Source organism: Rhodofomes roseus (assembly GCF_022264815.1).
Source record: "Rhodofomes roseus strain CIRM-BRFM 1785 chromosome Unknown C8Q71scaffold_2, whole genome shotgun sequence".
NCBI lineage: Eukaryota > Fungi > Basidiomycota > Agaricomycetes > Polyporales > Fomitopsidaceae > Rhodofomes > Rhodofomes roseus.
In genome coordinates, this window is record NW_025952958.1 from 2,365,988 (window position 1) to 2,381,994 (window position 16,007).

The 16,007-nt window shown below is 55.3% G+C and overlaps 3 protein-coding genes across 3 annotated transcripts; 2 read left to right on the forward strand and 1 right to left on the reverse strand.

Annotated features, from left to right (window-relative positions):
* Positions 1-3,342: 3,342 nt before the first annotated feature.
* On the forward strand, positions 3,343-3,693 carry C8Q71DRAFT_691374 (uncharacterized protein; the record flags this gene model as incomplete). Its single annotated transcript, XM_047919865.1, has 1 exon — positions 3,343-3,693. A coding segment is annotated over one exon (351 nt), but the record flags the coding sequence as incomplete, so codon positions are not given.
* Positions 3,694-4,650: 957 nt separating this feature from the next.
* C8Q71DRAFT_699809 (uncharacterized protein) lies at positions 4,651-4,956 on the forward strand (the record flags this gene model as incomplete). Its single annotated transcript, XM_047920086.1, has 1 exon — positions 4,651-4,956. One exon carries the CDS (start codon positions 4,651-4,653, stop codon positions 4,954-4,956), a length of 306 nt encoding a protein of 101 aa, XP_047784269.1.
* Positions 4,957-10,146: 5,190 nt separating this feature from the next.
* Positions 10,147-12,560, reverse strand: C8Q71DRAFT_845546 (uncharacterized protein; the record flags this gene model as incomplete). The annotated part of the gene is made up of 9 exons (XM_047926608.1): positions 10,147-10,661; positions 10,687-10,793; positions 10,864-10,963; positions 11,008-11,032; positions 11,306-11,458; positions 11,488-11,607; positions 11,983-12,129; positions 12,160-12,402; positions 12,465-12,560. The coding sequence occupies 9 exons, from the start codon at positions 12,558-12,560 to the stop codon at positions 10,147-10,149; spliced, it is 1,506 nt and encodes a 501-aa protein (XP_047784270.1).
* Positions 12,561-16,007: the final 3,447 nt, after the last annotated feature.

Below are 16,007 nucleotides of genomic sequence, written 5' to 3' on the forward strand. Positions count from 1 at the left end.
TCTGGAGTCGCTTCGCAGCTGACCTGGTGCCCTGCTTGCGGTCGTCGTTGTAGAGGTTGACGATGATCGTGGGGGGGTAGGGCGCCTGTGCTACCTCTAGGACTTGGATGTCGAGGTCGCTTGCGATGTCGGAACGGAGGGTGACTGTGAAGTCTCCCCGTCGGCGCGTGTACGCCATTACTCTCGGTCGCTTATCCTGGGGGACTGCTGAGACGGGTAGTATCGGCGTCCAACCTGCTCCCGCCTCAGAGACCGGCCCTTGGGTGTCGTTGCCAATATTTCCCCACCATGGTTCCGTGATGAGGACGATGTCGGCGGTGTCGTCTGAGGTCGCGGTGTTGAGCAGGGCGTGTAGCACTGCGTTCTGTCGGTTGGCGTTGAGCTGTAGGATCCGGACCGGCCGTGTGGTCGTGTCCTTCATAGTCCAACCTCGTGGTCGCTTTCATTGTCGGGGATCCGGCCGGGGCAGAGTTCGCGTTCGATGAACGCTACCGTTGCTGCGAAGTCGTCAACCATCGTCGCGTAGGATGAGCATATGTTAGCCTCATCTAGGTCTGGGAAGCGCTTTTGGAGCGCTTCCAGGTCTCCCTTCTTTCGTTCTTCGTCCAGAGCCTCCAGCGCAGCGAACTTGTTCTCGCTCTCTGCTGCTTTTCGCTGCGCTTGGCTGGGCTGGGCCCGTTTTGCTGCGTTCTTTGTTGGTCGGGCCTCCTTCCACTCTGATGTCGCCTTAGCGCCTCCCTTTGGGCGCGGTGTTGCTTTTGTGATGCCGCGGGCCTGGTCTCGGGATGCGCAGTGTCGCCAGTTCGCCGTGTGGGCGCCAGAGCAGTTGGCGCATTCGTACTGCTCATGGTTGCAGTCTTCCATGCTGGTGTCGTCGTCGTCCGGTCGTTCTTCGTGGCACTCCTTGCAGGTGTGGTCTCCTTCAGTGTGCGTGGTGTCCCCGCAGATGCGGCACTTCTCCTTCCTGTTGCATCGTGACTTGGTGTGGCCGAATAGCCAGCACCGGCTACACTGCATGACGGGTGGTTTATCAGCGTACCGTCTCACCTCTGCGAACTGCCCTGCAATCGCGAGGTTCTTGACTCTGTTCACCAGGTGGTCGGCATCCTCTTGGGACTTGAGGGCGATCACCACTGACGAGTACGTCAGGTTGATGAGGTCGCCCCTGTGTCGCATCCACCGAGGTAAGTCGGCGGTCTCCATCTTCTCGTAGTCCGGGTTCAGGCTGCGTAGGTCGCGGTCGATCTCTTGTGGTGTTGCAATGTCGCGGGTGTTGTCGTTGAACGTCCGTACCCCGTTGAGCTGGATCTTGAACCACTTCTCGTCGGGTCGGATGCGCGTCTCGCGCGTGCCAGCGAAGAAATCTACAAACCTCGGAGCATGCAGTGCAAGCTCTCCCGCTGACTGATCAGCGCGCGTGAAGACAATGCAGTTATTGTGGGCGTTGAACTTAACGTTCACGACCCGTAAGTGTCTGCTCTCGTCGCTGGCCTGCAGTATCTCGTTGATGTACTTTACAATCTCCACCTCGCTTGGCCGATCCTTTGCTGACGGTCCGTCCTTGATCTCGATGATGAGTCGAGACGGGTGGTGTGCCGCCAGCGGGTTGAGGACTGGCTTGGGCGTGCGGGGTGTCGGGACGATCGGTTTCGCGGTTGCGACCACCGTCCGTACGGTTGCTCTGTTGGTAGTGGTGGTGTCGGCGGCGGTGGTCTTCTTTTTGTTCCTGCTGGTACGCGCCGTAGCTGTTGTCCGGATTGTTGCCGAGTCGTCCGACGTGGTCCAGTCCTGTGTTGTCGTGGTCGGTGCGTCCTTCGCCTCGATGTGGTCGAGTCTGGTCGCGAGTCTGTCGATCGCCTTGGCGATGTTCTCGAGGATGGTGGTGTCGGCACTGGCAGGGGGCGGCGAGGTCGTCGGTTTGGGGGCTGTCACTGGCTGTGGCTCTTCCCATGACGTCAGTCTGCTCGCGATGGTCTGCGCGTCTTTCGTAACGGATGCGGGGTACTCAGCGTGCATGGAGATCTCCTTGAGGATCCCCGTTGCCCTGCTCAGTGCCTCCTCCAATAGGATCATCTTCCTTTGGATGTGGTCCGGGCTGAAGAGGTCCGAGGCGGCGTTGCCTAGCATCAGGCTGTCGTTGGTCTGGTGGCCGGTTCGTGTCGGTGTTGGTGACTCTACTTGTATACTCTCATCGTCCTTATCCTCTTCCTGCTGCGTCCGTTCTATGCCGTCCATAGGCGCAGCCGGTTTGGGTGGTCTACTTAAGGAGTTCGTTAGTCTGTCGAGTACTTTACGTCCTCGACTCGGGGTCGCTGGTATAGGCGCCGGGGTCGTCTCCTTCCCCCGCGGTTTCCCATCGACCTGGTGGCCTTGGCCTTTTGGTTCAGCCTCCTGCTTTCGTAGTGGGTACGGCTGATGCCTATGGTCCCCTCCGACCCCCTCTTGGGTCTCTGAAGCTTTGGTCATACGCTATTTTTCTCTAGATTCCACCCGTGGGAATTTTCGAGACAGATGTGGTAGCGGTATGAGGAGAGTTTCCTAGTGCTGAATGTGGGAAGTAATGCTTGTCGCCTCACCAGTAGTTCCAGCTGTGGGGTTATGGCATCGTTGTAACAATAATGACACAACTATCATGTGAAAACCTCGTACAGCTTCTGCACCCGTCGAGCACATATCGAAGACTCACGCTACCCGTGGTAACATCGAACTGAGCACCGACACCACCATGCCGGTGCCGCAAGCTGAGACGATTGACCAAGACGGCAGATATCACATACGGCGCGTGCCACGGCACGAGGACCAAATTGATACTCACCGCCAAAAACATGTGTTGGAGCATACAATCTGTACGTCCGCCCGGCTCCGGCTTTACTATACCATTTCGACTTCTTTTATCACGGACTCTTACGGTACCGCCATCCCGCCGTCCCGCCGTTCTTCTGTTGACCCGCCATCGCGTTATCATCTGACTTACCATTTACGGTATTACTCTCGTTCCTGTCCCTGTCCCGTCTGCCAGATATACCGCGCTGCTTTCGTTCGGTCACCCTCAGTCTTGCTCTACGAGCGTGCACTGAGGGTGAGTACATGTTTATTTTCCGTGCCCGCATACCATAGCTCACATACACGTTAGCCTGTGATCGTCGCTACTAGGTATGCTATAATACATTAGTCTTGCTCTACGAGCGTGCACTGAGGCCTGTGATCGTCGCTACTAGCCGACCACCCGCACGCTCGCGCTGCTGCGTGTTTCATTAGGTTATGAGCCCTGCGCTGTAGCCTACAAGACTCACCAATCGCCCGCATCGCCTATCACTTGCCGTCTAGCCCAACGCCGCCGCTATGACAACCTCGCTCGCCGATTTCAGCTCGGCCTTCGAGAAGCTCGATTCGACTGGGAAGAACTGGTTGACCTTCCAGCAACGTTTTGAGATCGCAGTCCGCCAGAAGAAGGTCTGGGGACACTTTGATGGGACGTTGACCGTTCCAACGCCCGCCGCTGCGACCGCGCCTACGCAGGCCGAACAAGCTGCGATCGATGCCTGGCAAGAGAAGGAAGATTTAGCTCGGTATCTCCTAACGCAGAAACTTCCCGATATCACCTTCACAAAACATCGCCGCAAGGGAACTGCAGCTGCCATCTGGGCAGCCATCGTCCAGGAGTTCTCCCAGAAGTCGATGATCCTTCGCGCACGCTACCGGACCGAGTTCCTCAATATGCGAGCCACGCCGGGCGCGAACCTCCACTCCGAGCTCGACCGTCTCCGTGTGAAGTACGAGGAACTGTTGAACATGGACATCGCAGTCGCCGCCGCCGAGTATGCATCCCTCGTGATCAACTTCTTACCCGAGGAGTTGGCGAGTTTCGTCTCGCAGATCTCGGCCACTGCGAAGCTGGCGCGTCGTTTCCAGAGCATGAACATCGCGCCGCTGATGGCGGATGTGGACGCAGCTACCGAGGAGGCCCCTGTTCTGGATGCGGATGCCTTGATGGAGATAGCGCTGGAGGAATGGGACCGTCGCCATGCGTCGAAGGCGAAGGTGGCGAAGGCGAAGGACACAGGAGTTGCGGCAAGTGTCATCTCGACAGAGAAGCCGAAAGGGCGAGGACGTCGTGGACCGCAGAGACCAGTTGGAGTGTGCTGGAACTGTGGAGGGAAGGGCCACCGTCAGGACCAGTGCCCAAGCCCGAAGCAGAACGAGGATGGCAAGGCGAAGGATGGAGCTCAGGCTGCCGCGTCAAAGAACGATGCTAAGTCGCAGACCAACACATCGAAGTCGAAGTTGGGCGGCGCAAATGTTGCCACGCCCGCTGCCAACACCGCTGCTTCGCTCGATGAGATCGCCGGCGCCTGGACCGTCTTTGCAGCTCCTGTCGACTACTCCTCGGAGGACGACTCACCTCCCGATCTATTCGAGGACACGCGCTCCGACATCACCGCACTTACGGAAGTATCCGACACGAACTCTGGTTCGATGCCGTCGCTCCAGACGGTGTCGACCTCGTCTGACTCTGGTGACGAAGACCTACCTGCGTCTACGCAAGTCCCTGCTCCCTTTGCTGACCGTGTCACTGCTGTCGAAAACTGGGTCGACGATCTTCTCGTGAGCACCGATGCCGAGCCGGAAGGAGTCACTGTTGCGACATGGATGCGCGCTGTGGAGGAGGAGGAAGCTCGTCTGCGAGAGCTGTGGTCTCTGGAGGATCAGGTTGACGAACCTGGTGATACCAACACTGTGTACAGTACCGCTGCTCCCGCTGCCTCCGCCGTTGCGCTCGTCGCGACCGAATCGAACCGTGTTGACTTGTATGATTCCGGTGCGAGCGATCATATGTCGCCCTATCGCGACGCCTTCCTTACCTTTCGCGAGACTGTGCCTCGCTCGCTGAACGCCGCGAACCAGCAGATGTTTCAGGCCACTGGGGTCGGAGACATGGTTGTGACACATTCATGAGCGGACCATACCCATTCCTAACGGTACACCCGGGCTGCATATTCCCCATTGTCAACGGAAACCCGACGCCGGCCGGAGAAATGTGTCCGGAGGTTGCAAACCCACCGGCCGGCACCTGAGGTGCCCATTGTTAGCAGACTGGCCGGTCTTGTTTTGAACGGACCGGCCGATGGCAGGGAAAATCAACAAGTGTTACTGAACAATGGTCCGGAATTTAATCTATGGTTGTAAATGGACCGGCCGGAGAGTGGCAACCACATTTATAACACTCCAGCAGGATTTCATCCCTGTGTTTGGAAATAGTCCGGCCGGAATGCATCCCTATGGTTTCAAATGGTCCGGCCGAAGGTCATATACCTTTGTTTATGATGTACCGGCCGAAGGTAATATATCTAAATTAATAACACACCGGCCAGAGGTGATATACCTACATTGAGAAAGAACCGGCCGGTCATAATGTACCCACGCACAAAACAAACCGGCCGGCCATGACATAGTTTCACTACACATTGACCGGCCAGGCATAGCATGCCTATATCAGAAATGAACCGGCCGGTCATATGGAGCCTGAATATCAATTGCTCCCACCATCCTGGAAACATATTCATTGATGCACTGAGTTTTCTGGACCATAAATGCACTGGACCCAGGTTTTTTGGGCTTTGAATACATTTTTAGCATCCCCATAGATGCTCCCAATTTTCCAGGCACATGCAAACCATTCCAGAGCTTTAGAATCATCAAAATTGAGTTTTCTGGGCTGAAAATAGACCAAAACCAGCCTTTCTGGGCTGGAAATGCATCAGAACACATTTATTGAGCCTCCCAATCCACATTTACAACAGCTCTGAGCCTTATACACCAGGTCCGAGTATTTTACACAATTGCCGAGATTCCACAAAGTCCCGGCGCCGAGGATGCACCAAGTCCCGGCGCCGGGGGTGCACCAAGTTGCGGCGCCGCAAGTGCTCCAAGTTGCGGCGCCGCAGGTGCACCAAGCCTCGGCGCCGCACCGTCTCGTTAAGCGCCGAGAAACATCGCTCGGCGCCGAGACTTGGTGCACCTGCGGCGCCGCAACTTGGTGCACCTGCGGCGCCGCAACTTGGTACTACCTCGGCGCCGAGTTGTGCTAAACCTGAGGAATAATGGAGTTTCTAACAATGATCACAAAAAGATTACTGATGTTTGTTACACCAATGACCTTTTGTAGCTCATCTTATAGGGAATGTTAGGTTCATTAGGAAATCTCCTAATGACACTACAAAGGTTTGTATGTGGTTACTTATAAAAAGTGATGTTTGTGTCTCATTGTGTAGGGAATGGTCTGTTGATAAGTAAATCTTCTATTGACACTTCAAGGATTTCCAATGGTCAGGCCGGTACAGCTGCTTTTCTTGTCTGGCTGGTAAGTAAACTTACTGATGACACTACAGTATATTGTATTCAATTTGTACATTTGTAGCTCATCTTATAGGAAATGTTAGGTTCATTAGTAAATCTTCTAATGTCATTACAAGGGTTTGTATGTGGTTACTTATAAAAAGTGAGGTTTATATTTCATTGTGTAGGGAATGGTCTATTGATAAGTAAATCTTCTATTGACACTTCAAGGATTTTCAATGCTTAGGCCAGTACAGCAGCTTTTCTTGTTCAGCCAGTAAGTAAGCTTATTGATAGCACTACACATATTTGTATCTCATCTTGTGGGGAACATTAGGTTGATAAGCAACTATTATGATGAGACTACAAGGATGTGTACATCTCATGCTGTTGTTATTGTACAGTAGACAGAACACTACATTACAAATGTGTAGTACTATGACAACTTCTGGCTGATCTAGCGCCCACACTAAAGTTGGTAGCACTTACAGCTTGGAAGATTAAGCTATGAGATTTGGCATATGTGCTGCTGGCTGTATGAACATACATTATAGCCACTAACCTAATGTGGGCAAAGAATACTGCCATGGTGAGGAGAGTAAGAAGGGAGCAGGGACATGCACAATTAGTGATATGTCTCTGAAGTGATAAGTTGTTGCCTTTATGTACAACTTTTGTGCCAACATGTGTCCAGATGAACAAGTACATTCATCAAGTCATGTATGGATGGGTTGCTGATACATGTTTCATTTATCCTCATACATTCTGCTATGATCATGATGGCCACACCCTACATATATATCTGTATGTAGAAACCAATCCCAGATGAATATGAGACATTCTATAGAATTAACACATGTGGTCCTAGGTACATTGCTCTGCTACAGCCTACATTTGGAACTCACTGACTTTTCTGTAAATGCTAGACAGTTCAACCTTGATGCAGGGTTGTAACTATGATGTATTCTTTTGTGATAATCAACCTCTTGTTCCTACAGTGTTCCTTTGTCTTAATTTCATTATCTACTAATTAAATACAACACACTGTAGTGTCATTAGTGAGTTTACTTACCAGCCGGAACAGGAAAAGCAGCTGTACCGGCCTAACCGTTGAGAATCCTTGAAGTGTCAATAGAAGATTTACTTATCAACAGACCATTCCCTACACAATGAGACACAAACATCACTTTTTATAAGTAACCACATACAAACCTTTGTAGTGTCATTAGGAGATTTCCTAATGAACCTAACATTCCCTATAAGATGAGCTACAAAAGGTCATTGGTGTAACAAACATCAGTAATCTTTTTGTGATCATTGTTAGAAACTCCATTATTCCTCAGGTTTAGCACAACTCGGCGCCGAGGTAGTACCAAGTTGCGGCGCCGCAGGTGCACCAAGTTGCGGCGCCGCAGGTGCACCAAGTTGCGGCGCCGCAGGTGCACCAAGTCTCGGCGCCGAGCGATGTTTCTCGGCGCTTAACGAGACGGTGCGGCGCCGAGGCTTGGTGCACCTGCGGCGCCGCAACTTGGAGCACTTGCGGCGCCGCAACTTGGTGCACCCCCGGCGCCGGGACTTTGTGGAATCTCGGCGATTGTGCAAAATACTCGGACTTGGTGTATAAGGCTCAGACCTGTTGTAAATATGATTTAGGGAGCTAAACACATGTGCAAGAATAGCCTTTGAAGCAATTCCAGCCTGGAAAACCTGGATCTGGTCTGTTTCCAGGCTAGAAAAGCTCATTTATGGTGCTTTTGAAGCATGGGCATGGTTTGTATGTACCTGATAAAATTGGGAGCATGTAAGGGAATGCTTGTCAATGTATTCCAAGCCCAAAAAACCTAGGTCCAGTGTGTTGATGGTCCAGAAACCTCAGTGCATCTTTGACAATGTGTTCTGGGATGTTTGGCACAATTATCATTCAGATTCCATATGACCGGCCGGTTCATTTCTAATGTAGGTTTGTTATGACTGTCCGGCCCATGTGTAGTGTAAGTATGTCATGCCTGGCCGGTCTGTTTTTGGTGTAGGTAGACTATGACCGGCCGGTCCTTTTGCAATGCAGGTATATGACCTCCGGCCGGTATGTTATAAATGTAGGTACATGAACTCCGGCCGGTGCATTCTAAGTCAAGTATATGAGCTCTGGGTGGTGCATTGATAATGTGAATGTATGAGCTCCGGCCGGTGCATCAATGATGTGGGTATATGAGCTCCGGCCGGTCTGTTATTAATGTGGGTATATGAGTCCCGGCCGGTCTGTTATAAATGTAGGTGCCTGATCTCTGGCCGGTCCATTTACAACCATAGATTAAATTCCGGACCATTGTTCAGTAACACTTGTTGATTTGCCCTATTGCCGGCCGGTCCGTTCAAAACAAGACCGGCCAGTCTGCTAACAATGGGCACCTCAGGTGCCGGCCGGTGGGTTTGCAACCTCCGGACACATTTCTCCGGCCGGCGTCGGGTTTCCGTTGACAACGGGGAATATGCAGCCCGGGTGTACCGTTAGGAACGTAAAAGTACACTCATTGGGCTCGTTGTGAACATACCGAATGGTTCTGCCCGCACGCAGATCCGCCTTACTCGGGTCCTCTATACGCCCGCGCTGGGATTCAACCTCATCTCCATTGGCCGCATCGACGATGCAGGTTACTCGACAACTTTCGCAGGAGGGAAGTGTGTCATTGCTGACCACGACGGGCAAACAATCGGCACGATTGCGAAGACACGTGGTCTGTACCTTGTTACGCAGACACACACCATCCACGGATCCGCCAACGCTGCTGCTAAGGCCGAGAAGCTCACCCTTATGGACCTCCACCGCCGCCTAGGTCACATCGTGCCGCGCGCGATACGGGAGCTCGTCTCAAAGGGCCGGATCGCCGGCGTAATCTTGGTGCCTGCCGATGAAGTCGAGACCTGTGAGGCATGCATACGCGCGAAGTCGACGCGCAAGCCGGTCCCGACTGAGCGCGAAGGAGATCGCGCTGAGGAGCTCGGCGAAGAGATCCATTCTGATCTATGGGGTGCTGCGCGAGTCATTACCCTAGGAGGACGCAAATACTATGTCAGCTTCACAGACGACGCCACCCGCTGGACCTTGCTGTACCTCCTACGCCTGAAGAGCGAGGTTTTCGAGGCTTTCAAGGCTTTCGAGGCGTGGTTGGAAGTCCACCATGGCAAGCGCATCGGCGCGTTGAACACCGATCGCGGTGGCGAGTACCTCAGCGAAGCCTTTAAGGCCCACCTCAACGAACGCGGCATCGTTGCGAAGCTTTCCGTGCACGACACGCACAAGGAAGCAGGCGTGTCGGAACGCCTCAACCGCACGCTGATGGAAAAAGTCCGCGCGATGTTAATCACGTCTGGACTGCCGACGTTCCTGTGGCATCAGGTTTTCGTGCAATTCCTCTGACAGGCCCTGTCAGGGGCTTCATAAGCGCTCAGAACGCTTCAGATCGCATCAGAACGGTTCATTTGGCCAGTCCTCAAGGTGTCGAATTTTCGCAAATTGTTGTTGTCAGATAGAATTCTCAGACATCTTCAGAAAGTCTCAGAGTGGTCCAGAGTGGTCAGACAATGTGTCAGACTCTCAGTGACCTCAGATGTCATATGCTCAACAACAATATATTTCCGTCACTGTAGACAGCTCTAATGGCATACTACTGTATATACATGGGGAGTACACAAGAGAACGAACCAACAAACACGTAACAGCACTCCACGGCAACACTCACACTAAGCTCGCGCCCGCTGCTACCCGGTGGGCCCATGCACATCAAGACTCTGTTTGTCGAGCACATAAGCTTAGACCTTGCTCGACGCGTGCGGGTCGTCCGCCGTGCTCGCGCGTGAGCTCATCGGGCTGGTGCGCCGGTGCTTGGCGGCCTGGCTTCTCGAGCTAGAGGCGCGCTCATCTTCGGCGGCGGGCCTATAAGGATTTGGCTGAGGGTCCGTTGGGTGCGAGATCTTGTGCTTCTGGCCTGAAGAACTCGTGCTGGACCTCGGTTCGTTGGAACTAATTGAAGAGCGTGACGCCTTGTCGGACGTCACGCGGTTAAACCAATTCGTCGGCCTCGAGAGGAACTGCGTGAGCCCATTCAAGGGCAAGACAGAACATGGCAATGTTCCCGGAGACGCGGAACCCGTGCCAGGGAAGACGATCTCAGGCGGGCTGAGGGAGTTGGAGGATGTGCCGCGGGGCCACGACGGGTCGTCACAAGAAAGAGTGTCGTAGCAAAACGAGGGTAATTGATTAAAATGCTCAAGCCCCGGTAAGGTATACGTCCTGTGATTGATATTAGTGGATGGGGTTGTGGGCGCTGCGCAGCGATGTCGTGTACGCACCTGACGCATAGGGTTTTACAGCCATACCCCAGGTCTTGTACGACGAGTAGACAGTAGGTAGAGAGGCGAGATGAACGAATCCGTCGACGTCGACGTTAGGGGGAGACCTGCGCGCGCTGGCATTCGTTCAACTGCACTTGCCAGGCAAGGTCGCAAGACGACAAGAGCTGTACTCACCTGATCACTCTGCCTTCTACCCACGTCTTTCCCTTCCTGCGCGACCATCCTTCACCCCCCTCCCCCGTTGGAGTTGCGCGTCGCTTGGAGCCCGTTGCGGCTGCTGGGCCACGCAATCGTGGGGCGCGTGGCCGGTTGATTCACGTGCCGACGTCTCTTGCGGACGGACCTGCACGTGTATTATCGAGGTAGGTAGAAGTGAAGCGAAGGTGGCGATGGGGGTGCCGAGGCCGAAGGTGGAGGTGTGGCGAAGTGCAGCGAGAGGATGGTAGCAAGCGCGCGTCACTGACGTGTCGCAGTGGCTGAGGCGCTTAGCACTTCAGCTGCGCCTGCGAGTCGTGCTCTCCTCCTCCACATCGACATTCACGTACCCAAGCACCTTCCCGCTCGCTCGCGCGGACATCCACCCGTCATCTGGTCACCCACCCTGCCATTGACTGACCCGCGTATTCGACCTATCCTGCACTGCTTGGGCCCTCGCCGGCACGACCCTCCGACGTGGCAGAGCTCTGCTGCTCGACCTCGACTTGCACCGGACGTTCCGCCCGCGCGTGGATGAGCCCGCACGGACGTCTTCGTCGACCGCCTCCTCAGCCTATGTTACACCTTATAACCCTGACATACCATGACGACGGACGACTGGCGCGCGCGGCTCCGGACGTACGGATGCGGATAGAGAGCGAGCACGGGAGGGGGTTGGGATGGTGCGGACGTGAGGAAGCGCGAGACGAGGTGCGTATACCTCTACAATGCTGACATTATTACTGTTTACGTCCCACCCTCCGCCCTCCCGCCGACTCAACAGTCACAGCCGCAGCCTTTGACGAGTCCACGCACAGACGTGTCCGTTGACGCACTCAACGCGCCCCGCTGGGCAGTCTAATGCGCCGATCTCGCCATCGTGTTGGCTGGGGCCCGAGTGCAAGATTTCTGGGTAAGTCAATGCCCATTATTCGGTCTGCGCTGATCCTCACACTCGTAGCGCGACCTCGAACGCGCTCTCCACGCTAGCCCCGGTTGCACACCAGACGAGTGCCGCGCCGCGGGAGACTCTGTCTCGCAGACCCTCCACCATAGCGGCCGGCTACTCCCTCTGCGGTGACGGATCCGTCGGCGCACAGCGCAGTCGAGGACGCTCGCTTGGATCTGCCGGTCAACGCTCCCGCTGATGCCTGTTGCGTCGGCCTCCGCCTTCCGTTGAGAGCCTGAGGTGGCTACCCTCAAAGCCACCGCGACTGCGGCGTCCCGCGCACCGGACTTGTGATTCTGTGGGTGAGTATACCCAGCGGCACACACCGCAATTGTAACGTCTCCCTTCGCCCTCATGTCCTCTCCATCGCACTCGTGCTTTCTTCTTCTCCCTTGCGCTCTCCCTTCGTCGCCACTGCTCTCTCTTTGCCACCACCGCTCTCTCTTTGCCGCCACCACTCTCTCTTCGCCACCGCTGCTCTCTATTTGCCGCCACTCCGGGTCGGCCACATTGACTGTTCCGGTCACACTGATTGTAGGTGACACTGACTCTGCTCTGCTCTCCCCACCCTGACGTTGTCATCCAGACATCAAGAACATGATCTGGCATTGCCCCTCGACACCGCGCTGACGATGTGTAGCCCCTCCTCGCGATCGAACACCTCGTCGCCCACGCCCAACTCGCGCATCACGCCGTTCCCCGCGATGCAGTCCACCCACGCGTCCATCGTGCCACATCCCCATGCAGATGCGCTCCCGGACGCGTGTCTCCTCGCGGCGTAAAGCGGCGAGCTGTGCGTTCTGCACAGCGCGGTCGTGCTGCCGCCGGTGCGTCGTGTTCACGTGCCCGAGGCCTGTGCTGACGACTACGAGGACCTGTTTGAGTTGGTCGGTGAACACCTGCTTACATGCTGCGCTCCAATACGCAGATGTATATGTATTACAATCATTGTAGTAGACTTGATATCCATTGCATTTATGCCAAATTACGTGCAGGGGTTGTTTGTTGACGAAATGTGTGATATGTGCCGTCTGATGTACTGTGTTACTGACACTGTCTGACACCATCTGAGGCAAAATGAGAACATCTGACAACATGTGTTGTCTGGAGTGCCCTGATGCTCTGATGCTCTCTGAGAGCCGACCTTCAGATGTACATACCGTCAGAAAATGCACAGTTTCCTGATGCGGGGTGAAGCGGTCATGCACGCGGTCTGGCTGAAGAACCGCACCTCGACGAAAGCTCTCGACGGACGCACCCCATATGAAGCCTTGCACGGGCGTCCACCTGTGCTTACAGGCCTACCAGTCTGGGGAAGTCGTGTGTGGGTGCATGATACGTCCACCGGGAAGGTTGGCGAACGTGCCAAGCCGGCAAACTGGGTCGGGTATGACGCGCAGAGCAAGGGCCACCGGGTCTACTGGCCAGATGCGCGCCGGATAACCGTCGAGCGCAACGTGCGTTTTGTGGAGGACCAGCTTCCACCTGCCGAGGACGACGCTGAGCTTGAGGGGGAGGATGTGCCAGATGACAAGCTCGAGTCGACCGTTGACAAGCTCGAGGAGTCAGCGTCTGACGGTGCTAGTGAGCACGAGGACGTACCTGATGAACCGCACACGCCGCCCATGCCGCCGCAGTCGAGCAACCCATCGCCGCCGCCTACGCCGCGTATCTCGCGCGTTCGAAAGCCGTCGCAGAAGGTTAGTGACATCCTCGCGGGCAGAGGAGCGGACAAGAACGTACCGCGTGGCGTGCAAGTTCCAAAGGAGGACGCTCCAACGGAATCCGACCTCGTTGAAGAGGTGTCCGGTGCCGCCATGGCTGCGTACATCGCCGACGTCGAGGGCCTAGACCCGCGCTCGCTGGAGGAAGCCAAGCGCAGGCCTGAGTGGCCGCGCTGGAAGGAGGCGATGGAGGAGGAGCTCCGTGCACTGGAATCGCACGGTACGTGGCGCCTGGAGCAGCCGCCAGCTGGTGCAAATGTCGTTAGCTGCAGGTGGGTGTTCCACGCAAAGAAGGACGCGTCTGGGAACATCAACCGTTATCGTGCACGCCTTGTCGCGCGTGGGTTCTCGCAGGTCCCCGGCGTTGATTTCTTCGACACATACGCACCAGTGGCGAAGATGGCTTCCATCCGCACTATCCTCGCTCTCGCCGCGCGCTACGACCTCGATGTCCACCAGGTCAACATCAAAAGCGCGTATCTAAATGGTGAATTTGAGCAGGATGAGGTGATCTACATGGCACTGCCACCGGGAGTGGAACTCACCAAGGATAGGTCACTCGCTCTCCGTCTACTGCGTATCGCAACAAGCGGGGCGAGAGCACGGGTCGTCGGGCTAGAAGCACACAAACGACGGCCTCAGTTCGTGCTCGAGTAAGGCAAGAGACTGAGTATATTGAGCATACCTAGAAGCACACAAACGACGGCTAGGGAGGTAAGTAAGCTAGAGTATGCGAAGAGATAATAACACTAATAACTCACCCTCAGTTCGTGCTCGAGTAAGGCAAGAGACTGAGGGTGCAGGACTCGAAGGGCGTGGTATATGTGGCAGGCGAACGAGAGGCACAGGTACGAGCGATGTACCGTAAAAGGAAATGAATGAGCGGGTACAGACGGCGCGCACGGCGCAACAGCGCATCACGCAATCACGGCGTGCGGCGGTACACAACAGCGGAACGTTAACGAACGTACGGGTATAGTGAAGTAACCGGGGCCGGACGATGCACGAATTGTCGTGCTTCAACACTGCGTCCGCTATACGGTCTTCGCCAGAGTGCGCGCCACTGGCACAAGAAGCTGCGCGCTGTGCTACAGAAGCGCCTTCGCATGACGCCGTGCGATGTGGACCAGGCGGTATTCTTCCGCGCCGAGAATGGCAAGTTAATTGTCATGGGTGTACACGTTGACGACCTGACTATCGCCACGTCAACCGGTCTCATGGACGAGGTGAAGGCGAACTTACGAAAAGATTTCGAAATCACCGATGAGGGCGCTATCCACTGGATCTTAGGCTTTGCAGTCGAGCGCGATCGTGAAGCGCGCACCCTCTCGCTCTCGCAGCTCTCGTACATCGAGTCAATCCTTCGCCGCTTCAACCTCGAGGACACCCGCCCTGTCTCGACGCCGATGGACCCGCACGTCCAGCTCTCCGCCACACAATCGCCGCAGACTGCTGCAGAAGCCGCCGAAATGCGGAACGTTCCTTACCGAGAGGCCGTAGGATCGCTCATGTACGCGTCGCTAGGCACGCGACCGGACATCACGTACGCCGTCTCGATCCTCGCTCGTTTCTCACAGAACCCGGGACGTGCGCACTGGGAGGCTGTCAAGCGCGTCTTCAGGTATCTTGCCGGGACGAAGCATTTGAAGCTTACCTATGGCGCAGACTCATACGACCTCGTCGGCTACACAGACGCGGATGGCTCCATGCACGAGGATCGTAAGGCCATTTCGGGCTACGCGTTCTTGATCGATGGAGGCGCTGTTTCGTGGTCGTCCAAGCGGCAAGAAATCATCTCACTCTCGACGACCGAATCCGAGTACGTTGCCATTACTCACGCCTCGAAGGAAGCTCTGTGGCTTCGCTCCCTCATTAGCCAGATCTTCACGCCATTCACCGAACCAGTCCCACTCAAATCCGACAACCTCGGAGCGATCGCGCTCACGCAGGATCACCAATACCACGCGCGCACCAAGCACATCGACATTCGTTTCCACTTCATTCGTTGGATCATTGAAGACAAGAAGCTGAAGCTTATCTACTGCCCTACGGACGACATGGTTGCCGACGTTCTTACCAAGGCCCTCGCGAGTCCGAAAGTCAAACATTTCGCCGTCGCGCTCGGGCTGTCCTAGGATTGAGGGGGAGTGTTGGAGCATACAATCTGTACGTCCGCCCGGCTCCGGCTTTACTATACCATTTCGACTTCTTTTATCACGGACTCTTACGGTACCGCCATCCCGCCGTCCCGCCGTTCTTCTGTTGACCCGCCATCGCGTTATCATCTGACTTACCATTTACGGTATTACTCTCGTTCCTGTCCCTGTCCCGTCTGCCAGATATACTGCGCTGCTTTCGTTCGGTCACCCTCAGTCTTGCTCTACGAGCGTGCACTGAGGGTGAGTACACGTTTATTTTCCGTGCCCGCATACCATAGCTCACATACACGT